At 40.5% G+C, this 15,951-nt stretch overlaps 2 protein-coding genes across 3 annotated transcripts in view; one reads left to right on the plus strand and one right to left on the minus strand.

Moving 5' to 3' along the window:
• RECQL (RecQ like helicase) overlaps nucleotides 1-15,951 on the minus strand; it is a 64,182-nt gene that overhangs the window by 15,170 nt on the left and 33,061 nt on the right. The window lies entirely within an intron of this gene.
• Nucleotides 152-14,546, plus strand: GOLT1B (golgi transport 1B). 2 transcript variants are annotated; one of them, XR_014502665.1, is made up of 6 exons: nucleotides 152-410; nucleotides 5,975-6,066; nucleotides 7,982-8,160; nucleotides 9,250-9,331; nucleotides 11,047-13,976; nucleotides 14,015-14,546. XR_014502665.1 is itself a non-coding variant. In XM_083402535.1 (5 exons), exons 1-5 carry the CDS (start codon nucleotides 386-388, stop codon nucleotides 11,083-11,085), a joined length of 417 nt encoding a protein of 138 aa, XP_083258661.1. In that variant the 5' UTR covers nucleotides 152-385; the 3' UTR covers nucleotides 11,086-14,546. The 2 variants fall into 2 exon arrangements, 1 of the variants encoding a protein (XP_083258661.1); XM_083402535.1 differs by having other exon boundaries at nucleotides 11,047-14,546.

Here is a 15,951-nt window from a genome sequence, read left to right on the forward strand (position 1 = left end):
CCCTTTCCACTCTTAGCCGCTGCCACGCGCGCGCTCTCAGTACTCCTCCGTTGCCGTCGTCATCCTCATCTCGGTGGCTCTGAGGTGGCGGGGGGCGGGGAGATAGGAATAAGCCGGGCGCTGATTGGCTCAGCGCTCCCTGCCCAATGGGACGGCGCTTTGGTTCGTTGGCGGCGACGGCGGCAGGAGCGGCAGCCGGGAGGGTCCGGCAGCCTGAGCTGAGGGAAGCGAGGCGAGGCGGGGCTGCGTGTTTCCGGAAGACGTGGCGGCTGCTGCTACCGCTGCTTTGCTACTGAGGCGGCTCCGTTCGTCCGCTCGCTCTTCCGCCGGCGGCTCCCGCTAAGAGTCCTGTCAGCGCGCACTCCGCGCTGCTCCCGCCGTCGCCATGATTTCCCTCACGGACACTCAGAGTGGGTGAAGGGGTGTGTGGAGGGGGGCGGGGGGAGGGGAAGGAAGAGTTACCGTTGGCTTTGAGGGGGACGGGCGCAGAGTTATGTCACGGGCCGGGGAGGAGGGGGCTGGGGAGACCCTTCAGCCAATGAGTCGCCCACCATTAGTGCCATTACTGTACTATTACTAGGGCCACTTGGGTAGGGCGAGTTCAGGAGTGGGGGGGGGGACGCCCCTCTCCTCGACACGTTTTGAGCAAACATTGCTTCTGTTCCTGAGAGAGACAGAGACAGAGAAATGTAACTTAATATTTTTAGGTTTGGGGAATAGAGCAGCCATGCAAGTAAGGATGCTGTTTAAAGATAGCGATAGGACATGTGTTTGGGCTTGTGGAATAAGCAGCTTTGAATTACTGTGCTCTTACTGCTATTATACAGTAGGTCACGCCAGTTAGCTCAGATGGTTAGAGTGTGGTGCTGATTTGTGGTGGGTGGGTTTGTTAGACATACAGTTATTATTTTTATTAATAGATTTGTTAGTTGCCTATCACCCAAATGGGCCACCTGCCTATTCCTGCATTGCAAAGACTAGAAGATCTTTGGGGGTCCCTTTACAATCGTAGGATTCTGTGGTTATTAATGGCATTTATATCCCACCTTTCCTACAAGGAGCTCAAGGTAGCCTATGTAGTTCCTCAGCCCACCTTAGCCTCACAAGAGCCCTGTGAGGTAGGTTAGGTTGAGAGCGAGTGACTGGCCCAGCATCACACACAGTGATCTTCATGACTGAGTGGGGGATTTGAACACTGGTCTTCCAGGTCCTAGTCCAGCACTCTGTAACCGCTGCACCACACTGTCATGATGCTCCCTAAGATTATCAGCCCAGGGGATGACCTGAAGCTAAGCAGATCTGGGTCTGCTCGGTGCTTAGGCTGCCTGGGAGCCCCATGTATGCCAGGTCGGGTTCCATGATGGGAGAAATGCCCATTGCTTCTCTCCTGTTTCCAGCCTGCTTAGTTTAGTTTTTAAACTGAGCACTTGGGAGGGATGGAGTCCTCTGACCATTCCCTGCCAGCCTTCTCGCTCACCTGCATGAAGTTCCTTGTCACCTGTGACTGCCAAGCTAGTGCTTAAATACAGGGTGCCAATGGATGTCCCTACAAAAATGGCAGCAACAACATTTTTTTAAAAAAAGGAAGCTTGAGAAAGTAACTTCTTGCTGTATTTTACTATTTTTGTTTTGGAACAATAAACATCTCAATATATTGTACACATTCAGGTAGCTGGAAAATGGTAAATTGAACTAAGTGAGAAAAGAAAGAGAAAGTTCAGTTGATAAGAATGTGAGCGAATGCCACATTCATTTAGAAGTTAAATGCCTTTGGAGAAAAATCTTTAGGGCAGGGATGTGGCATAGAATGCTTTGGGGAAGGTAGAATGACGGGGCAGAGGAGTGTAAGAAGTTGGGAGTTTTAGGAATGTCTGCCTGGAGCATAGTTGTGGTTTGGAAGTCTACTCTGACAAAATGCAATGCAGTTTGGGAGTTGTAATGCAGTATGGATTGTCAAGATTAACAGAATGGGCAATTTCTCATGTGTGAAGTTTGTGGAAATTCATTTGCCCAGAGGACAGTAATAACCCTGGTCTTCCCAAGTTAGTGATCAAGCTTTAGTATTGTGACAGCAGAGGTTCAGGTCTGTTAGAATAAAAAACATCAAAGCTATAAAAATACTAACAACTCAGAGTGGGATATACATATTCCTGATAAAGTTTTTAATTGTTTTGAACCTTGGGGTCCTTTCCAACATTACATTCTCTGACACATACAGTGGTATCTCAGGTTACAAACGCTTCAGGTTACATACACTTCAGGTTACATACGCTTCAGGTTACAGACTCCGCTAACCCAGAAATAGTACCTCAGGTTAAGAACTTTGCTTAAGGAAGAGAAATTGTGCTCTGGTGGCAGCGGGAGGCACCATTAGCTAAAGTGATGCTTCAGGTTAAGAATGGACCTCCAGAATGAATTAAGTACTTAACCCGAGGTACCACTGTACTAGGGAAGAGATCTTTAGAATATTTCATCATAGTTTCCAATGAAACTGCTGTAGTCACCTATTCACCATACTTTTGAATTTTCTCCAAGGCCATTCCCAAGTAGAATGATTGGTATAGGTTTATTTGGCTGTACTTCAGTAGACCCTGACTTGGGAGTAACCCCTACTGAACTAAATGGGGTGTGTTTCTGAGTACAGTGGTACCTCAGGTTAAGAACTTAATTTGTTCTGGAGGTCTGTTCTTAACCTGAAACTCTTCTTAACCTGAAGCACCACTTTAGCTAATGGGGCCTCCTGCTGCTGCTGCACCGCCGCGGCACGATTTCTGTTCTCAATCTGAAGCAAAGTTCTTAACCCGAGGTAATATTTTTGGGTTAGCAGAGTCTGTAACCTGAGGTACCACTGTAGACATATATTTTACACTGCCCAGAGTTTGAAAAACTTCAGAGGAGCAAGCTTTTCTGTGCAGTGTGTGATTCTCTCAGTTGAACAAACTAGTACTGCATTGGTTGATGCTTTATTCTAAAATAAATCTAGCCCATTATTACTCATAGATGTTGCATAATTAGGAGGCGTACACTATTAATGTGAAAGTGGTAAGACTTGTGATGCAATGACACAGTTGAGACATGTTGAAAGGAGCGATTTCATAAATATGAAAGCCCAAGCTAGCAACTGCTTTGTTGTGCCAGTTAAAGCCAAGATTTAAAATTATGCACAATTGCCATTGAGGCATCTATGTATGCTTCATTTCTGCACAAATATCTTGCATAGTCATGTGAGAACTAAAGGAGTGTTCAGAAGCATTTGTATATTCTCATAACAATGCACAAAAACATGATCATTTTCCTAATACAGTATTTAAATGTTGGCTTTTTGCCTGAGGGAAGATTATAAGCATTGGATTGCTTTTTGTGGTACAGCGGTAATTTAGGTTTCTTGTAGAACACTAGTTGGTTGATGCCACTAAGGATGGGGTGATCCTCAAAGATGAAAATGTTGAAGCTTAATTTTAATTGTAGTTGGCTATTTGTGGATAGCAAAGAATGGTGGAATAGTGTGTGTACTATTGCTGCATAGAAAAATAATATCCTCAAAGCACTGCCTAGCTCAGGGGTGGCTGACCTTTTTTGGGCCAATGGCCATACTGACCCACAGCTAATCCTCAAGCTGAAGTGTAAAAGTGGGTGTGGTCATTTACTTATTATTAAAATGAACACAATTTGGAGGACGGAAACACTTTTGGCATTAAGAGTTTAGGAACAGGAGACTTTATGGCTGCAGTCGGTAAACAATGCTTTTTTTAAAAAAAAAATAAGTCATGGGGGTGGGGAGGCAGAAATAAAACCTTCTGGCATCATGGGATCACAGAGGGTTTTGCTTTTTAATTTAAATTTTGGGGTTTCAGAGGGCTACACCTCAAAAACCTATCTTTCTGCATTGCTCTAATACATGGGTCAGAGAAGGTTTGCATCCCTTACCATTTATGATTACTCCCTTAAATACTGTTTTCAGCTTTCAGCGGAACTGTGATTTGACTAAAATTTTGGGTACTTTGGGTTCGGACTTACAGGTTTCGTCAGGGGCTTGCTTACCTTTATTGCATGATTTGAACACTACTGTTTTGTGTAATATATTGATCAACTGAGAACTCCTTAAGAAAATATACCATATTTTTCTGTGTATAAGACGCCCCCATGTATAAGATGACCCCTAATTTTTTTAATCTAAAATTAAGAAAATGCACCATGCACTATCTGTGTATAAGACGGCCCCTTATTTTAAACTTCAAATAAGGAAATAAGGAAAAAGATGGTAATCGTTGAATACAAAATTTATCATAGATCTTGTTTGAACTGTTTGAACTATGTCTGTTTTAACTCATACATCATGTGTTAAGAAGTCAGACTTCTATTTGCAGAGCATATTTTTTCCATTTAGATTTTTTGATTGGAAAAATCAAAATAGTTTTAATTTTTTCTTAGAGTATTGGTCCAGACCCTCTGTTAAGAGCTGTTCATAACTTTTCCAAGACAGAAGACATGATCCATCTCATTTTTGTTGTGATTCTTAAAGCAATTCATTAATAATTTTTAAAAACCTAGTTCTTGACAGTGTCATTGTACAGCTGTTTAGAAGAGATAGTGACTGCAGAGGCTTTGAATTTATTCTGTAGAGTACTTGGACTGAATGAAACTTGCAAAAATAATCTCTGGCTGAAAATGAAATCCAATTTCTTTTAAACGGAGATTTAGCTTTCTGGTGAAACTGATACTTATAAGTTATTCAGCTTATTCAATAAGGACTGTTTCCATTTTGCTGTGGGCAGGTACATAAATACACTTGACACTAATCCTCTGGAAAAAAATCCCTTCTACTTGTTGCCAGTGTCCCTAATAGTGCAGCCTTTTTGTTTCCAGAAAAAGCAGCAGTTTGAAACAAGCTTCTCAAATTAATGGTTCAAACTTAGCCACTAAACTTATCTCCTCTTTAATCAGATAGGTTTGTGTGAAAGTAAACCGGATAAATTATATCTGTTAATTGTGTACATACATATGCAGTCCTGTGACTAGCAGGTGTCCTGTCCTTTTTCCAAGCCATGCTTACTAGTAGTATTGTGCATTTAGCAGGGCTTTGAGAGAGAAGAGAAGACATGGCACTTTTTCTTTAAACAAGATATTGCCAATTCTATTTTGAAAGAGAATGCACTGGATGATCTGTTTTTACTTCAATCATGTATAAACTGCATCCTGGTTACTCTCCTGAAGAGATCATAATACAGTTATCAAACAAATTAATGGTGTTGTGGGTGTGAAGCAGAAAACATAAGGAAAAAGTATGATTGCAGCTGAATCTCTAACCCAGTGTGTTTGCTCATCTACACTTACCTTTTGCCCTGCGCTTTCTAGGCACAAATTCTTACTTTGAAGTTCAGCATCCGAGTACTTTTTCTTTTGTGTATTCAGCGGTAAAGAGTGGATTTTCATGGGGAAAGCACCAGGGCTAAAAAAGCAAAAGCACTCAGACACAGAGCTTTAAAACAGAGCTGTGCCTAGATACATTGCACAAAAGGAAGTCTGGATGAGCCCAGTTGTTGATACGGGTTACATATGCTTCAGGTTATATACGCGTCAGGTTACAGACTCTGCTAACCCAGAAATAGTACCTCAGGTTAAGAACTTTGCTTCAGGATGAGAACAGAAATCATGCTTTGGCAGCACGGCAGCAGCAGGAGGCCCCATTAGCTAAAGTGGTGCTTCAGGTTAAGAACAGTTTCGGTTAAGAACGTACCTCCGGAATGAATTAAGTATTTAACCCGAGGTACCACTGTACTTGATGGACCCTTAGATCCAGCAAGAAAACTCTTACGTTATGAAGCAGCTCCCTGCATCATTGCATGTTTCCTGCCTGAAAGAGGGCAAATGTCATGTGCAGCTGTGGGGGAGAGCTGGTTTTAATTATGTGTATTTTAATTATGTGCTTTGGGTGGGGGCTACATAATACTAACTCTCTCCTTTTTTATTGCAGAAATTGGAATGGGTCTCACAGGTTTTGGAGTGTTTTTCCTTTTCTTTGGAATGATCCTATTTTTTGACAAAGCACTTTTGGCTATTGGGAATGTAAGTGATATTTTGCATGAGTGATATTTACATGAATTGTGAATGTGCTTCTCTCTGAATATACAGTGGTGCCCCGCAAGATGAATGCCTCGCAAGACGGAAAACCCGCTAGACGAAAGGGTTTTCCGTTTTGGAGGTGCTTCGCAGGACGAATTTCTCTATGGGCTTGCTTCGCAAGACGAAAATGTCTTGCGATTCCTGGGGGGGGGGGTTTCGCTCCCCACCCCCTTTTTCTATGGCACTAAGCTGCTAATAGCCTTTTAGCAGCTAATCCGCTAATCCCTTAAGCCTTTAATAGCCGCTAATAGCCGCTAAACCGCTAATAGCGCTAATCTGCTAATCTGCTAATGGGCTTGCTTCGCAAGACGAAAAAACCGCTAGACAAAGAGACTCCCGGAACGGATTCTTTTCGTCTTGTGAGGCACTACTGTACAGTGTAGTGGGATGGATAACCTTGGCGGGGGGGGCGGAGTTAAATCTTGAGGAACACCTCGTCTAGGGCAGACTAGAGAATCATAGGATCACCTTGACCATGTATAGTTGAGGATGGTGTTGTAGCTTGGTTGATGCCTTTCCTCTCCACAGCAAAGTGAAAAATGTTGAACAGTAAGCAGCTTTGTACCCTGGGTGGTATCTAACAATTCTAAATGTTTAAAGCATCTAAAAGCAAACCAAACATCCTCAGAACTAATATTGTCTAAGTCTGTAGAAAAGAATTACTTTCAACCACCAAACACTTTGATGAACAATAACGTTTTAAAATGCTGCCTAAAAATGAATGAGAGGGACAGGCACACTTCACAAAGAAGGGCATTCCATAAGCGGGTTACTGTTATAAAGAAGGCCCCGTCACAGATCAGCACCCAGGAGCAGCAACACCAAGAGGCTTCATTTATCTCAGTGTAATTGAGTAGAACATTAGGTTATGGAGCCTTAAGCACCAGCCTAATGAGTTAGCCACATTAATTACTCCTGTAAATATTTAATTTCTACAAATAGCTAGAGGTAGTGAATTAAAAGTATCTATTGTTAAAAGGCTTGTTTCCACTTGGCAGTTGGTGTAGCTCCCATATGCCAGAAACTCATTTCTAGATAAGTCTTTGATTTCTAGCTTTCATTCTTTATCACCAGGATTTGCTCACAATAAAAGTGTGTATTTTGTTGTGATAAATACAGGATTGATCAAACTGATTAGAACTCCCTATTCAATATGGATTTCTGCTATTCCAGAACCTGGCCAGTAATTTGGGCTTCAAAATATGGTACCAGGACTGACCCTGCAGAATGGCAGTAGATCCTTTGATCCAGTTAGACTATCATTACTTTATTGTTACACTTCTTACTACCATGTTTCAACATAGTTAATTACCACCCTTAGTTGTTTTGTAAGCTTACAGTACCTTTGTTTGGGACTAGGCTGGACGCCTTGATGAAGTCCAGGTGCATCAGTTTTCCCCCCTGCTTGATTAAATCACAAACTTTTTTTCCCACTGTAATGCCCATTTTCCAGTACAAATTGTTCTTAAAGTCATGCTGCTACTACTACTCACATTAAGTGCTTACAAATTAATTTATTTTCTGCAATGAAGTCTGCTTTTGTATTGTGCCAGCATTGTGAAAAATCCCTTTGACACATTCATGTTTCCTTCCAGAGTTAATTAGTGTCATAGTGGTAACAAGAAACTGCATTCTGGTTTTGGACATCTGGTTTTTTTTTTATGTTCCACCCAGGGTGGAATTCAACTAAGTATTACTCAACATAAACCCATTGAAAAATTGAAATGAATATGACTAAGTCAGGGTCATTAATTTCAACAGATCTACTTTTAGTAAAATATAGTGTATTGCCCCCTTTAAAATTTCTGAAGGTGTGCTCAAATACTTTTTTAGTCATTATGAAATTATTTTTTTGTAGGTTTTATTCGTAGCTGGCCTGGCTTTTGTGATTGGTTTAGAAAGGACATTCAGATTCTTCTTCCAGAAACACAAAGTGAAAGCCACAGGCTTCTTTCTGGGTGGTGTACTTATAGTTCTTATTGGCTGGCCCTTGATAGGAATGGTCCTTGAAATTTATGGCTTCTTCCTCTTATTCAGGTAAGATTTCTTTGCTGGTCTTGGCTTTTGTTTGGGGCAGTAATTATTTTTTCTAATGTCGAGTGCTTTTGACAGACAATGGAAAAAATAGTTTTGTACATGACACGGTGTGTGTGTGTGTGTGTGTGTGTGTGTGTGAGAGAGTGAGTGAGAGAGAGAGAGAGATTCATCAAGCAGAACACTTGAGGAAATTGTCCCTGTCCCTTCAAAATTCACTATCCAGTCTTAACAGTTTTGCATTGACACCGGTGCAATTGTAACCAGAATTTCCTTTTCAGCAGGAATTGGAAACAGGGTTTGAAACTGGCTTGTTAACCAGGAGCTTGGTAAATGCCAACTACTGCATAGGTTTGCCTTAGGATTCCTACCAGTTATTAATCTTACTCTACTTGATTTGATATTTTACCTCTCATGCTCTTTACACAGCAATTGCTTTTCCATATAAAGGAAAAGAACCTAGAAAGTTGTATTTGAATTGGATTCTTGCACATAACTTATTTCTCACATAAACATTCTTCTTTAGCTACAGATATAGTAGTCTATATCTGGAATCACTGTTCAGTGTTGGACATCATATTTGCTGAATACACAAAGATTTACAGCTTGTCTTTCATTGTACAAAGTCTGGTACCTCGCTTCATTTAAAGACTTTCAGAGACTTTGAGACTAAGATTTCATTTTGGACTTGTTATGGTTTGAAGGAATTCTATAAAAGATTGTCTATTGTGTATGTACATGGCCATTGTGTTGCCTAGACATTGCTGACGTTCTCTTTGCAACACAGGGGTTTGTTTGGTTACTTGTGTACAGTATATGCAGGTATACTTGCTGCAAAATTACCGTATATTTATGCCATCTATATATGGCTTTCATTCATTTTCCTATAAGAAGCTGTTTCCATATAGGAAGTCTATTGACATTTGAAGTTGCCTGAAATGTATAGGGATTTTGTTAAGAGTATATTACTTACCCAGAAAGGGTGGAGGAGCAAATGCCGTATGAGAGAGAGTGCATTTTTTGGTACAAAACATGAGCAGTTTGGGTTGTAATGCTGCCATATCTAACCTGTGACACTTTCTTTATTTAAAGGGGCTTTTTCCCTGTGGTGGTTGGTTTTATTAGAAGAGTGCCGGTCCTTGGTTATCTCTTGAATTTACCTGGCATTAGCTCAGTAAGTATTAAAACTAATTCACATAAGCTTTGGGATCCCTGCTCTAAAGTTCCTAAGTTGTTTGTCCTGTTTGCCAGCCCACTTCATCTGTAGACTGTAGGAGGTGAAATGCAGCAGAGATACAATAATTGGCTTTTTAATATTTTGATTGTGCAAATATCTTAAAATATTTTAATTAATGTCCTGAAGAGCATCTATTATTATTATTATTATTATTATTATTATTATTATTATTAATTTTTAAAAAGTTGAACACCTCTTTTAAAAGAATCTGGGGCAGTGGGAGGTGTATTGCCTTGTTATTTTGTGCGAAGACATGTATTCAACATATGAGCTATCACATACCTGAATGTGTAGCATATGTGACTCTGTACCTAAATATATGAGTGGAATTTTAAATTATGCTGGTTCCGTACCAAATGCAACACAGTATTAGCCAAATCTTCATAATAACTGCTGTATTCATGGACACTTCAAATTTGGATCCAGTAGTTTTAATACTGATAACTGAATTTTGAAAGCTAGTTTTATGTGTACACCACATTAAAACTGAGCAGACACCATAGTTGTGTTGTTCAATGTTTAGGCAGCTCAATGTTGAATTAAAGGAAGAGAGCAGGCCCATCTCCTGAGAAGCTGTTGAGGACCATCATCTCTGTGGCTCACTGACTGCTCCTGCCAGCCACTCAGCCCCTGTTTTGGCCATGATGTTCATTATGTTATAGCACATACTTTTTTAAAAGGCCCATTCATGTAAACAAACATGGTGTCCTCCTTGTGGGTGCTGCCGTATTTGTTTGTGCCTGTAATGGCCGGCTTTTGTTTTTGCATTATGCATGCTTGAACATATGTGGTATCATAAGCCCAGTGGCTGGAATTTGATCATAGACAACTCACTATAAACTGACAGTGCTAAACGTTAGGTGTATGAGATTGCACAGTGACTTCTGACTTCATTGTGGCCACAATGGGTTTAGGGTGGGGCAGAAGCAATTCTATCTCTGCTCCATGATGTCCTATCTCTGCCTGGTAGTGTGCCCTTTCATAGCTTGTGCATCTAGCTTATGCTGACGCAGTAGTCTCAGCATCCCCACCCTAAACACTTCCTTGCCATGCCGTAATTTGTAGGGTTGATACAAAAGCCTAATTAATATAGATGGATTTTTTCCTCATGTTTACATCTATTTAACCATTGTTGTGTTCAGTCCCTTGATAATCTGGCTTTACATCTTTCTCATTCTCGGTCTTTACGAATATCATTTATAAATCGGTTTTCATGGAGTTAAATCCTTATTGAAAAGTTAATTGTTGATGTTTTCTTCAAAGCCTGCGTAGGCTCAGGAGACAGTCCCCAGTAATGGTTAGTTGAAAATATCATATTCAGTCTATTAATGCATGAATGGCTGATGTTTTTATTTTTTCTTTGGGTTATTGAGCTAACAGTTTTTTATATTTGCATTTCTTTCGGATTTTTTTCCCCATTCTGTTGCATCTTCATGTTGCTCTGTGTCAACATAAAAACATACCACGCCTAAACACTGTTGCAATGCATTACAAGGTCTCTCGTGAGACTTTGGTGCGTACTATTTAAATATGATCACACCTGGCCATCTACTTAAAAACTCAGCAATGCCTACATGTTGTTTGAAGTAGTTTGCACCTTAATTACTCTCTCTCTCCTCTGCTCCCACCCCCTTTCTCTCTTTTCCTGGCAGCTTGTAGATAAAGTTGGAGAAAGCAACAGCATGGTATAATGGCAAGTGTGCCGAAGACTGGTTCTAAACTTATATTATTTATAAGGTCCTTCTGAAGAAAAGATCAGCACAAAGATTCTCTTGTGTACAGAGGCAAAGTTTGTAACGGTCTTGACGTAAGTTTTTAATTTACACCATAGTCTGCAAAATACATTTTTAGCAAAGAGCAAGTGTGCAGCCAGGACTTTAAGCACCAGGAATTCTGTGAATTGAACTGAAGAAAAAGTCATGGGAAAACCCATGGTATTAAAACTGTTCAAGACTACTTAATGCTTTTGGGATATGAGCTAAATGCAGCAACTTCCCCCATGGAACTAACAGTGCCTGTAACTTTTACCTCCTACTTTTGAAGGTGTAGCAGAGCAAACAGGAGTCACCCTTCTCTCTTTCTTCCTGCCAAACTCCTCCCCTCTCTTGAAAGAAGGTAAATCACCCCTTCCTACATTTTTTCTTCTGCTGAAAGCAAGAGTTCCCATAAGCATGATGCGCAGTGTGTTTTAAGATGGATTGTCGTCTTTAACTGTGTGCGATAGCAGAGGATTCCACTGCACAAACATGTCGTATAAACCATGTAAATGTGTGGCTGAAATACTGCTTTGTAGGAAAATGTTTAAAGCCAAAGGTAAATTCTGATTAGGTGTGTATTTACCTTTTGGAATATGCAAAAACTAATGATTTTTTGTACTAAACGTCAGTCTTAAACCACTCTTGGTTTTAATATCCATTTAGTTTGGCAGGGATTATGGGAACCAATTTTACACTCCTTTTTGACTGGTTCTCCTTGATACATGTTACATCTATTTATCACAAAAAGGATAGAACCCTTTCTTACTGAATACGTTTTGCGTGCATCATGTTTAGCTCCTGAAATGACTTGTTTTAAGGTGCTCAGCACATTTTATGAACTCGGACCTGCTCAGCTAGCTGAACCTCTGAAAAGACACTCCATTCCTGAATATTCCTCCTCTCTTGTCTGCAGCCAGCGTAACATCCTGCAGCATGTAATATCCTGTTTTGTACATTGGCAAAGCACCGGGTTATGCCGTAAAGGCACTAAGATTTGGGCATCCTATCCTTGTTTTAGGAGAGCATGTTACAAAGCTAATTTATTATGTAAATAACTTTTTCGGAAAACTAAGTAAAAAAATATTAAGTATGCTGGGAGGAAGTCTTGGAGAATTGTATTGTAGCAGCATTGATCAAGTGCCACATCTCAAGGCCATTTTTTATTGCTGTGGCTTAATTTTTTCCTATCCCAGCATTTAGGAAGGATGCATATTTCAGCACCTGAAGAGTTTCTAGGCCACTTCAGGCATTCCACCGAAGTGGCCAGTATGGAAGTGTGAATTGACTTACACTGGGACAGAACTTGCTATGTCCCCATTGCTCCGAAGAAGATGCAGACATGTAACGGAAAGGAAGCACAGCTATTTCTGCTTCCCACCACGTCTGTGGAATGTCTGATTGTGGCTCTTGTACAAATACCTAGTTCAAACTGGTGTTTGTAGGCAAAGCTGCATATAAGCCCCCATCAAGATCTATCATCTGACTTGCGTGAGCATTTCTGTTGATGCAAACTGATTTTGAAACACCGGTATAAACCACTCTTGTCTGTTAATGCCTGTCAGAAGTAGCCATTTTAACTGAATGAGTGATTATTTAAATAGACATTTTTAGTTGTGGTAAGCCAGTTTTTTATAAAAAAAACCTTTGAAAAAGTAATTGATGCTTCTAGTTGAAAGAGCAAACTTTGCATGAGCTTCCCCATTTTGCTGGTTTCCTCTTGAGGAAAGAAAACTGTCTCTTAGGAAATGCAATAGTGTTTTGTTTTTTGCCAAAAAGCGCTGAAATTGGTTTTCTTCAGTCCTGAAGCCATTTGTGTACCCCCATATCAATCTCACTGTGACAGATGTTGCTGCCTGGAAAAAAAAATGGTTCCCGGGTTCCAGCTGCAATTCTGAAAAAAATAAAAATGCAAATCCTGTTGAATCAAATGGGACACGCTCATGAAATAAGGTTTTGCAGCTCAAACTTTTTTCCTGGTGCTGTGTATGCACTACTGTTTAAGCAGAACACCTCTGGCATATGCTTGATAATCCCCACATGCAGGTTTAACTGTACAGGAGTGCATTCATGAGTCATTCCTGTATCTGAAATCCATTAACCCATATTTGGGGCTCCAAGGGATATGCTTAAGCTTTGGAGCAACTGAGCAATTCACACATCATTCCTAGAGTTGTAATAGGGGCCTGTTCAGATGTTGCTTTGACTTTGGGATTCTGCCTAGGAAGAGTTCTGGAGCAGGTCACATATTTCTGTGTTCTCTTCCTTGCCCCTCACTTATGATGAGTAGGAACTAAATGAACAGAGGAGAACCATCTATGCTCCTGATTCAGCCAGGTATTACCAAGTTAGGGAGCTCCTACGTTCAGATAAATGCCAAATTTCCCTCCTTTCTTCCTGTAGTTAGGGGAACAGGAGGAAACTGGTCCTACTGGGTACAATCTCATAGAGAAATACTGTCTAAATGCACCCTTAGATTAATCATGCCCATGTCATGTTCTCATGGCTCTGGTTTCTGGTTTCCTTGCAAGCAGGACGGACCTATGTTGCTAAATAGTGAACGGCGGTAGCACTGTAGTCCTCTAGAAAGTAAAAGCGAAGACAATTGACTTCTTAAAATGGCCCGAATAGGTAGAAATCCTGCCGTTTTGTGGCGAGTGTTGCATTAATCTTTAAGCGCCTCTTTAAACAGACAGCAAGGGCAGAAGTGGTCAAGACACACAAACACCCAGTACAGTTCTTGTTTTGACTTCCTACAGCCCTGTATGATTAGAAAGGCATGCAGATTACTTCTGCACACAAAAATTGTTGCAAGACTTTAAGAATGGGTAGTACCTCTCTCACTGCCCTTCAGCGAAATAGAAAGTTCTTCAAAAGTTAGCTCCCTTCTGAGTTCAGAGGATTCCGAAGATCTATATTGGGGCAACATCCTGAAGCTTCTCAAGGCTTTGACTTGTAATTGGTAGGAGAGTTGAGTTGTGAGCAGAGCATAACACCTGCAATTTCCAAGGTAATGTTCCTTGGCAGATACAAAATATATATATTTTGTGATGTTGGTATTATGATAGAGGTCAAAATTAATTTGTGCAAAGTTGGTATTATGATAGAGGTCAGAACGACTCCTTAGCCTTAAGGCCACTATCCTATGTCTTTTACTTGGGAGTAAGCACACTGAACTCCGTGGGGCTTACTCTCAAGTATGACATGCATTGGATTGGGCTGGATGTGTTGTACTCTTTCGCAGAAAAAACAATCTGTAACAACAAAATACATTTTCTCACATTTAAATGTAATTCTTTATTGCTGCTTTAAGAAACACATGAGAATCTTGTCCTAGGGAAAAAAATACTGTAAATACACTTGTCATACCTTGAATAAATGGGTACTTTTTCTATTAATCGGCAGTGGTGTCCTCTTTTAAATCTTACTCCTTAAATGCTGTTGTTTTGTTGTTGTTGTTATAAAAAAGACTTTACCTACCTGAGCAGTTTTGTTTCTCTGTTCCCCCAAGGTATGTGGGGGTTTTTCTTTTGAGATTGAAAATTATAACCCATTTTCCATCACATTAATGAGAAATTAATGGGATTAGCACTGCTACCCAGACACTTTTGAGAAACAACTTGAAGAATGTGTCTATCAAGACACTGTGCTTCTTGCCAATCACAGGGGCTGATGTTGTACATCTCTGGTCACTTTGGTCAGGCTGTGAAGTTCTTGGATCAAGTTTCAGAAGTTAAACAGAATAAAGCACAGGTGGCTAACCTTTGCCCCTCAAGGGGTTGTTAGACTTCAGCTCCCAGCATCCCTAACCATTCACCATGCTAGCTGGGGCTGATAATAGATGGGAACTCACTCCCAACTGAAATTAGATGGAGCAAAGGCATTTTAAGATAGTTTTCTGTTCCTATGTTGCATTTTAATTGTTCTTTGCATGATTATCTAATACATTATGCACACTGCTTAGAAATTCTGAATATTAAGCAGTATATAAATACCTGAAATGTTTTTTTTTTAAAACAAAGCATCTGAAGGGACACACATTCACCATCTCTTAGATAAAGTCAGTGCTTTTTTCTAAAAAAATGTTTAGGGGTACTCTGATTTTCCTACTCATACTGAAATACTGCCCCTCAGTGAGGCCAAACTTAGATTCACAAAATGTTTAGGGGTATGCGTCCCCCTGCGTCCCCCCAGAGAAAAAGCACTGGATAAAGTATATCCCAGCATGGAGACAACTCACATGGGGAAGTGTCTCCTCCTGATTGCTGCCTGTTAGCTGAGAGGTAGTGCCATATAGTGGTTAGTGTTACAGGTTTGGACCAGGCAGGCTCAGATTGAAATCCATACAAAGCCACAAATCTCACTGGGTGATTGACATTGGGCTAGTCACTCTTCTTAGCTTACGGCAGCACACAGTAGCGTTTCTTCCTGAAATTTTGAGGGAAGACTTAAAAAAAGTTTTTAAGGAGCTAAGAAAAATAATCATTGCCGTGGTGCATGAGTAGACAGGATTGGAAGTTGCATATGTTTCTAGGAGTGTCTCCAAAAAGACTTGGCAAGCTTGCTTCATTAACATCCATGTCCCTTTAAAAAGGAAAAAGAAGGGGAAAAAACCTGCATTTCAGAAACCACACAAGCATATTTCACTAAATTTTCAATTTTGGACTTGTTTGTCTACAGCAGTTTTGGCACTAGTGCCCTAGAAATAAGATGTGGTTTTTCGAATAGGCAGGATTAATCTGGTCAATGATCCTGCAAAGAGCTTATCTAAAAGCAGCCAGACATACTCTTCCATTTGTCTTT

The sequence above is a fragment of the Podarcis tiliguerta genome (assembly GCF_965153285.1).
Source record: "Podarcis tiliguerta genome assembly, chromosome: 10".
Lineage (NCBI taxonomy): Eukaryota > Metazoa > Chordata > Lepidosauria > Squamata > Lacertidae > Podarcis > Podarcis tiliguerta.

Bases quoted from the DNA above. Each gene is read 5' to 3' on its own strand.
- GOLT1B (XM_083402535.1), top strand. From the start codon at position 386: ATGATTTCCCTCACGGACACTCAGA. The intron at 6,067-7,981 runs GTAAGTGATATT...ATTTTTTTGTAG, and splicing joins CACTTTTGGCTATTGGGAAT to GTTTTATTCGTAGCTGGCCT. The intron at 8,161-9,249 runs GTAAGATTTCTT...CTTTATTTAAAG, and splicing joins GGCTTCTTCCTCTTATTCAG to GGGCTTTTTCCCTGTGGTGG.